Genomic DNA, 8,477 nt, shown 5'->3' with positions numbered 1-8,477 from the left:
GGACCCGGACAGTGGCGGGCTGCACAGGCTCCTGGGAGGGGAGGTGTGGATAGTGACCTGTGCTCACACACAGGCTTCTTGATGGCGGCAGCAGCAGCCTTAGCGTCCCATGCCTGTCTTTGGGGTCTGCGCTGATAGCCGTGGCTCATGCCCGCCTCTGGAGCTCGTTTAGGCGGTGCTCTGAATCCCCTCTCCTCACGCACCCCAAAACAGTGATCTCTTGCCTCTTCAGCAGTTCCAGACTTTTTCCCAAACTCCCTCCCGGCTAGCTGTGGCACAATAGCCCCCTTCAGGCTGTGTTCACACAGCCAACGCCTGTCCTCTTCCTGGGATCTGACCTCCGAAGCCCAAGCCTCAGCTCCCAGCCCCAACCCACCCCGGCGGGCGAGCAGACAAGCTTTTCAGGCTGGTGAGTGCTGGTCGGCTCCAATTCTCTGTGCGGGAATCTCTCCGCTTTGCCCTCTGCACCCCTGTTGCTGTGCTCTCCTCCGCGGGTCCAAAGCTTCCCCCCCACACCCGCCATCTGCACCAGTGAAGGGGCTTCCTAGTGTGTGGAAACCTTTCCTCCTTCACAGCTCCCTCCCACTGGTGCAGGTTCCATCCTTATTCTTTTGTTTCTCTTTTTTCTTTTTTCTTTTGCCCTGCCCAGGTACGTTTGGAGTTTCTTGCCCTTTGGGAGGTCTGAAGTCTTCTGCCAGCGTTCAGTAGGTGTTCTGTAGGAGTTGTTCCACATGTAGATGTATTTCTGTTGTAATCGTGGGAAGGAAGGTGATCTCCAGGTCTTACTCTTCCGCCATCTTGAAGGTCTCCCCCCATAAGTTATATTTATTCAGATGATCTACCAGTACTTTAAAACAATCTGTGTTTTACATGGCAAATTGTCTGTCATTAAAATGCTAATGAGATGGTAAACAGCTGCTAAGTTTTTATGCTAATGAAGGGTGGCAGCTAAGTAGTTTTCAAGCCCTGTCTTTACTAGCCTAGAGATTTGATTGGGTAAGGGGGATCATTGTACATTCTGACCTTTGTTGATGGAGCAATCTGTTTGTCAAGTTCCGTGTTGCATTCTATTTGATTTGAGTTTGTTAGTACAAAGTGACTCTTGCAGGCTCTCCAGGACCATGTGTTTCAACGTTATCAGAGCCACCATTGTGGGCTTAGAGAAAGAATTTTGCTTCCCTTTGGGAGACCTACAATGGCAAAATAATTATATATTTGTTCATCAGAAATGTTAAAAGACAAAATTCAACTGAGTAAAATTTAAAGATCTAATTGGCTTTATTGAACGATTCTTGAATCAAGCAGCATCCCCTCCAGTGAGCAGGGCTACAGAAAGGGAAGATTCTTAAAGGCAAGACAAGAAATTCGTAAACTAAAAGGATTATTTCAGGCTTAGGTAACCTATCTATAGGGGACAGAAGGGGTCTGTGTGGCAGATTATTTCCTCTTCCTTTGGAGGATGGAGAGGGCTAACATGACCAGTTGCCTCATTGGTGCTGACCAGAAGATTCCACATTAACTGGTTAGGATAACATTCCTGAGTAGGATTACATTCCTAGGTTCTAACTGCAATTAGGTTAGGTACTAGCACAAGTGACCCCATTTTAGGCCTTTTGTTTCTTTTTTAACAGGCAGCTTTAAGTATACTGTATGCTTTTATACTTTAGACTTTTGACAATTATAATAATTGTAAATAGTAAAAGGCCATTGGTCTAATATAAGAAATACCTGTTTTTCAATTTAGCTAAGATTTTTTTTCTTTTTCTTTTTTTAGCTGCATTGGGTGTTCGTTGCTGCACACAGACTTTCTCTAGTTGCAGTGAGCGGGGGCTACTCTTTGTTGTGGTGAGCAGGCTTCTCATTGCAGTGGCTTCTCTTGTTGTGGAACACGGGCTCTAGGTACACGGGCTTTAGTAGCTGTGGCACGCAGGCTCAGTAGTTGTGGCACACAGGCTTAGCTGCTCCACAGCGTGTGGGATCTTCCCGGACCAGGGATAAAACCCGTGTCCCCTGCAGTGGCAGGCAGGTTCTTAACCACTGTGCCACCAGGGAAGTCCCTTAGCTAAGATTTTGAAGCAAAGCTTTTAAGATAAATATTTTAGTAAATGCCTCTGTAACATTTGACATATTGATAAAATATATCATCTTGGACCTACAAGCTCTGAAGTTAGCAATGTTAGAAGAATAATGTGTAATTAAATGCAGGGTGGTTATGTGAATGCCAGGCTGAGATCAGAGTATTTACTTTGGCATCAGAAAAAGAAAAAAAAAATTCTGTTTGACCTATACTTTTGGCTGATTCTCTTTGGCTGAGTCCTACTCTATATTCCCTAATGGACGGGCTGACCTAAAGACTTACCATTACAGATAAATGCTTCAGATGCCCTTCTCTTTTTTCAGTTTTTAGGATCAAAGTAAATGAGGTATGACAGTCCATTAAACACTACTGCAAGTAATGTTCTCGAATGATTTGAAATATTATGCAGAGTTTATTAAGGAAATTCATTACCAAAAAATATATCATTGAAATAGAAATTTTAACTATTCTGGGACACCGTGAAAGAAGACTGGTGGAAATTTTAATAGTCAGAGCATTTTCCCATACTGTTCATTTCTCCTTGAAGCCAGCAGGGGATTTTAGGCATATAATTATTTGTGGTCCTATATAGGCATGTCAGGAGAAATTGGAACCTTCATACACTGCTGGTGGTAATGTAAAATGGTTTAGCCATTTTGGAAAACAGTTTGGAAGTTCTCAAAAGGTTAAACCATATGACTACCATATGACCCAACAATCCCCAATTCCACTCTTAGGTATATATGCAAGAGAACTAAAAACATGTCGCCACACAAAAACTTAGAAACAGATGTTCATAGCAGCATTATTCATAATGGCCAAAAAGTGGAAACAACCCAAATGCCAATCAACTGATGAATAAATAAGCCAAAAATTGTACATCTACAATGGAATATTATTCAGTTTTAAAAAGAAATGAAATTCTGATACATGCTACAACACGGAGGCGCCTTAAAAACATGCCAAGTAAAAGAAAACAATCACATAAAACCTCATATTGTATGATTTCATTTAAATGAAATGTCCAGAATAGACATATCTGTAGAGACAGAAAGTAGACTAGTGGTTACCAAGAGCTGGAGATGTTGGGGAGAATTGGGGGTGTCTGCCAGTGGGTATGGAGTTTCTTTTAGGGATCATGAAAATCTAATATTGCCTGTGGTCCTGGTTGCACAGCTCTGAATATGCTGAAAATCATTGAATTGTACACTTCAAGTAGGTGAATTTTATCTCAATATGCCTGTTGTATTTTGTTTAAAAAGGGCATATCAGAGCCTGTCTCCTGGAGAGCCACCTGCAGCAGCGATTACTTATCTGCAGTATGTAGAGCTTATAGGCTAGAGAAAAATGCATGTTACCCTGGAGAGGAGTGTTTTAAATCTCCTACAGACAGGTTACACCAGATATGTAAAGACAGCTAATAAATTGTTAAAAGGATAGCTGCTAAAATAATACAAGGCTCATTAGAAATAAAAGTTGAAGTCAAGAATTTGGTTCCAAATCCTCCCTGTCCCCCAAAACCCTGCCTCTACCCTGATTAAAATCACCCCTTTTAGATTCTCTAACTCTCCAGTGTCCAGACTAAGGGCAACTTTCTGTTTGTTTGTTTTTTGTTGTTTGTTTGTTTTTGGGGGGGTAGGAGTTTATTAATTAATTTATTTATTTTTGCTGTGTCGGGTCTTCGTTTCTGTGTGAGGGCTTTCTCTAGTTGTGGCAAGCGGGGGCCACTCTTCATCACGGTGCGCGGGCCTCTCACTATCGCGACCTCTCTTGTTACGGAGCACAGGCTCCAGACGTGCAGGCTCAGTAGTTGTGGCTCACGGGCCTAGTTGCTCCGCAGCACGTGGGATCCTCCCAGACCAGAGCTCGAACCTGTGTCCCCTGCACTAGCTGGCAGATTCTCAACCACTGCACCACCAGGGAAGCCCCCTGTTTGTTTTTTTAAGAGAACAAATTGTTTGAGTGATAACTTTCCTGGGATTGGACAGTAACTATAAGAGTCCAAGGCTTCTTCCCCCTGGTAAAAACCCTATAATTATCTTTGATTTGCATTAAATGCGCCGACTAGCCATTCAATAATTGTGAATAGTAAATTGCATCTGGCTTCAAGAGGCTCCTCCCCTCCTCTCTCCTGCATTTTTGGTGAACAAGAGGATGATATTCTGCCTCACCTGCCAGCAGGATCTGTGTACTATGTATCTCAGCAGAGTCTGAGCAGCCTTTGACCTTTGCCATAGGGACACATTCTGTTTCACTGTCTTAGACATTGAGCAAGAAGACCCTTTTTAAGTGTATTTTCTCCTCCTGTGCCATTTGCTGACTCCCAGCATAACTCTCTTGCTTGCAGGTTGCAGCTCAGCAGTCTTGTTTTTGCACTGTAAGTTGGGGAGGGAGATGGATGTGAGCAAGAGATTGAATTCATTTTTGTTTTGTTCTTGGCAGGCAGTACATGCCACTCTACTACCCTTCCTGCTCTTGTGCGCACACCTACCCTGATGATGCAGCCTTCACTGGATATCAAACCATTTATGTCTTTTCCAGTAGACAGTAATTCTGCTGCTGTTGGGCTGTTTCCAAATTTTAACACAGTGAGTAAATGCATTTTTATTTTATTTGTCTCCTCCTCAATCTCTTTCTTTCATTACAGTTGTGAATAGGCAATAGATATAGCCTGTTTCCAAAGTGTGTAGTTTTAGACCATATATTGGTTATACATTATGAAAGATAATGCTTCACCCATGAGAGTTAGTCCAAACAATAACCAGCATATTTATTTTATAAATATTTCCACAGGCGACTTTTCACCTGTTACTTTGTGCAATTTTGATAGACTTTTCAATGGCTTGAGAACCTGTATCTTTTCTGGGATGCTGTTCACATGCTCAAGAGCACAATTTAGAGGTATCAAGCCACACTGATTTTTCCCTACTAGTAGAAAGGAAAAGAAAGTGTATGCTTCATCTTCCTGGGTACATTTTTATTTGGGAGACTTTTTAGATAAAGACTCTTACACAAACACAATTCTTACTTGGAGGCTATTGTAGATGATGTGAATCCGATTCTATTAGTAAAAGGAAAAAATTCCGTTTAGATCGACATGTTACTTGTCTGCATGATACTTTGACATTCCCTTTAAACCACATGATAAATATTAGTGAATTACCTGTAATTACCAATGTTCTTCATTCAGGTCAGCTGACCTTCTCCTGTTTGAATGAAAGACAACTTTGTAGGTATGCCAAGTGGAACATGACATCTTTCAACAATAGAATTCAGCCTAAAATCAGTCCATAGCTAGATTCTAAGCTTATAGTAAAAGAAAAGGTTAACCAGTTCAGATGATTGCATAAATTATGTCTGTTCAGTCAATAAATACAGTTAGTTGGGGTATGATGGTCTACATGAATGATACAGCATAGCTACCATAATCAAGAAAAAGAATTGCATTACCAGACGGTGAACATCTGAAGCACTGCCAGATATTTCCTTCTGCAAACGTATCTTCTGTATGAAGTGAACACATCAAGAGGATTTTTCCTCAGGGGATGTAAATAAAATGTGCTGACATGCCTTCTGTTGTGGCTTAGGCATTGTAAGGTAATTAGAGGGTAGGGGAAGAGCCAACTTTTTAAAGAGCACTGGCCTCGACTTAGCGAGTAAACGGTTGAATGTTTTCGTCTCTCGGGCTTTTTCAGACACAAGTCACACAGGTTTTTTTTAAAAGGCCTGAAAAGATGAGCAGCATTTCTAGTGCAGTGGAGCAACTTAGTAAGATAAATCACGCCTGTCCTGGTCACATTAATCCATCAGGAGTGACCATGCCAAAGCAACACATCGTGCCATTTTAGAGAACTTGAACTCAAGCATGCTTATCCTGTCCTCTATCTAAACATGGGTGATACATTCCAGACATAACTGAATTAAGCTATACTTCTGAAAACATTTACTAGGTCTTTGTATTTTGATTAATGTACATTTGGAAGACAGCATTTATAGCCACTGCAGAAGTCCAGTCACTGTCAGGAAGCAGTACTGATGACGTGGGTAAGCATAAATGTCCCCTACTGTGGTTCACCTCTCTGTATTTTGTTTTTAACATGAGTAATATTTATTTCAAAAATTCAAATAAAACATTAGCATTCAAAGCAAAATGTCAAAGTCACCATTCCTGGCCCCTGCAGACACACTTAACTCCCTTCTTTAGAGGAAAGCGCCCTCAGCAGCTGGTATGCATCCTTCCAGCCCCTTCTAGATGTATGTTATGTACATATCTAATAGGAAACCAATCATGTTGTCTTTTTACAACTGTGATCATCTGATTAGCGCTATTCTCTAATTCACTTTTAGAGAATTTCTAAATGTCTTATATATACTTCTTTGTTCTTAAGGGCTGTAAAACAGAAATGAAAAGAATATTTTTATAAGTTCTTTTTAAAAAGATAGTCTCATAATGGCTTTTTAATGTTGTGTAGGGCTTACAGATGTATTAACTTGCCTTTTTTGTTTGTTTATGCTATATAGCAATTAACCTTATGATGTATTTGAGAAAATCCAAGGAATAATTCTAAGAGATGTTCGTTGTTTTTTCTTCTTAGAGGCAAATAAACTTGTAATTTTCAAATGAAAAATTTTTTTTTCGTGAAGGTGAAGAATATAGAAATGAACTGCATGATATAGTCATTTTATTCTCTCTATATTATATCCAAGGCATTTATTGGATACAGAGTCCTTCTGGTAATGTATTAAAAATTAAGTCATTACAAGTGGGACCCTCTATCATCTTGCAAAAAAATGAATTTATGGGATCATGGGATTACCCATGATTTTTCACTGATTTGCAGTTTCAATTACTCTAGTCCTTTTCCTATGGACTTTTCCATTCCAGTGTCTAACTCACCCAACAGATTTCCTAGGGCAATTGCATAAAAGTCACTGTCCACATTTTCCTAGGAAAATAGTTTTACATTACTACTAATAATTATACTAGATTATTGTATTTTGTGATGTTTTACATTCTTCAAAGGACTCAGACCTTAGAACATTTTAATCGACCATGGTTATTATTCCTATTGTCTACATGAGGAAAAAGCGTTAGTAAAGGAAGAACTGAGTCTTGTATTAGAATCTTCTAACTTCAAAACTGATGTTCCGGCTCTTCTGTGTCCTTGGCTCTTTTGGTCCGTGTCACCTCCCACCTCATTCAGCGTGAACAAAGCTCAATCAGAAATCTTTTGTGCTCTTTTCTGGCAGCATGGTAGATAATTTTCAGCAGAATCATTAAGTAGAAAGAGGAAAGGATTTTTTGAATGTAGAATGTATTTTAAAAACAGGTATAATTTCTTGTTAGCAAATTTTAAAAGTATATTCTACTCAGTAGTCTCTGTGCTCTTTCAAAACCAACGTGAATGCTACCATAATCACTTCATTTTTAATCAAGGGTAATATTAGTAAATATAAGAAATATATTTTAACTCATAACCATTATCAGAAGAATGAACACTGTACTCTTGAGACCATAGCTGAAAGCTTTGGAACTTCCAAGTTTTGCTATTTTCTTTGGATTTAAAAAATATATATAAAGTAATGATTTCTTCCTATTTTTATAGCGGAGTATGATAATATTACATGAGAAACATAGCAAGAATGAAATGGAATTCTGTCATATTCCAAAGCAAATGGGTGCCTGTTCTATACTAAATTGTATGCAGTGAAGAGATATGCTTCACAGTGTTCATTTAGTGGCTATCTTTTGCCTTTTACTCCACAAGACAAAATCTCTCTCAGTGTTTATAGGTGAGAATAAGCAAAAAATTCAAGACACTGTTCAAGCAGAATTCTGAGGAGACATACTAGGGAAAATGGGGTTTGGATCACTGATATTTTATGATGGGCTGTGTGTCAAGGATGCATGGCCGGAGAATGAGGATGTTAACTCTGCAAATTTAAAGATCTTGACCTTTATATCTAAAGTTTAATAGGCTTCTCTGCCTGGCAACTCACTGATGCTTACTTCTACCACGCCACCCCCCCTTCATTTATTTGTCCTTCAGGGCCCAACCTAGAGATCACCTCCTTCACAGGAAACTTTCTGTGACTCTTGCCGTCTGACTTAAGTGCCCATCCTCTGTATTTCCAGAGTACCTCCCGATTACATCATATTCTCCCTGATTATCCATCTGTCTTCACTGGAATGTCAGATCCTTGAGAACAAGGGCTCTATCTTGTTTATCTTTGTATGCTTGGTGTCTGGCATAGGTGCTCAATAAAACCCTTTTGAAGGAAGGAAGGGAGAAAAGAACAGAGAAAGGGCTCTAGTTCCTTGGTTTTCGATGTTCATGGTCCCCCATCTGGCAAAGGGAATTCCGGCATTTCTTTTTTTTTTTTTTTTTTTTTTTGGGGT

At 39.9% G+C, this 8,477-nt stretch overlaps 1 protein-coding gene across 1 annotated transcript in view; it reads left to right on the top strand.

Annotated features, from left to right (window-relative positions):
* Positions 1–8,477, top strand: part of ZNF385B (zinc finger protein 385B) — a 311,754-nt gene that overhangs the window by 224,753 nt on the left and 78,524 nt on the right. The window contains exon 2 of the mRNA XM_007450729.1: positions 4,520–4,665. Within this exon, the coding sequence (XP_007450791.1) occupies positions 4,520–4,665 (146 nt within the window). The remainder of the gene's footprint in view (positions 1–4,519; positions 4,666–8,477) is intronic.

This window comes from Lipotes vexillifer, unplaced genomic scaffold (assembly GCF_000442215.2).
Source record: "Lipotes vexillifer unplaced genomic scaffold, Lipotes_vexillifer_v1.1 scaffold29, whole genome shotgun sequence".
Taxonomy (NCBI): domain Eukaryota; kingdom Metazoa; phylum Chordata; class Mammalia; order Artiodactyla; family Lipotidae; genus Lipotes; species Lipotes vexillifer.
Note: the sequence above shows the minus strand (reverse complement) of the source record. Positions and strands in the feature narration are given on the sequence as shown.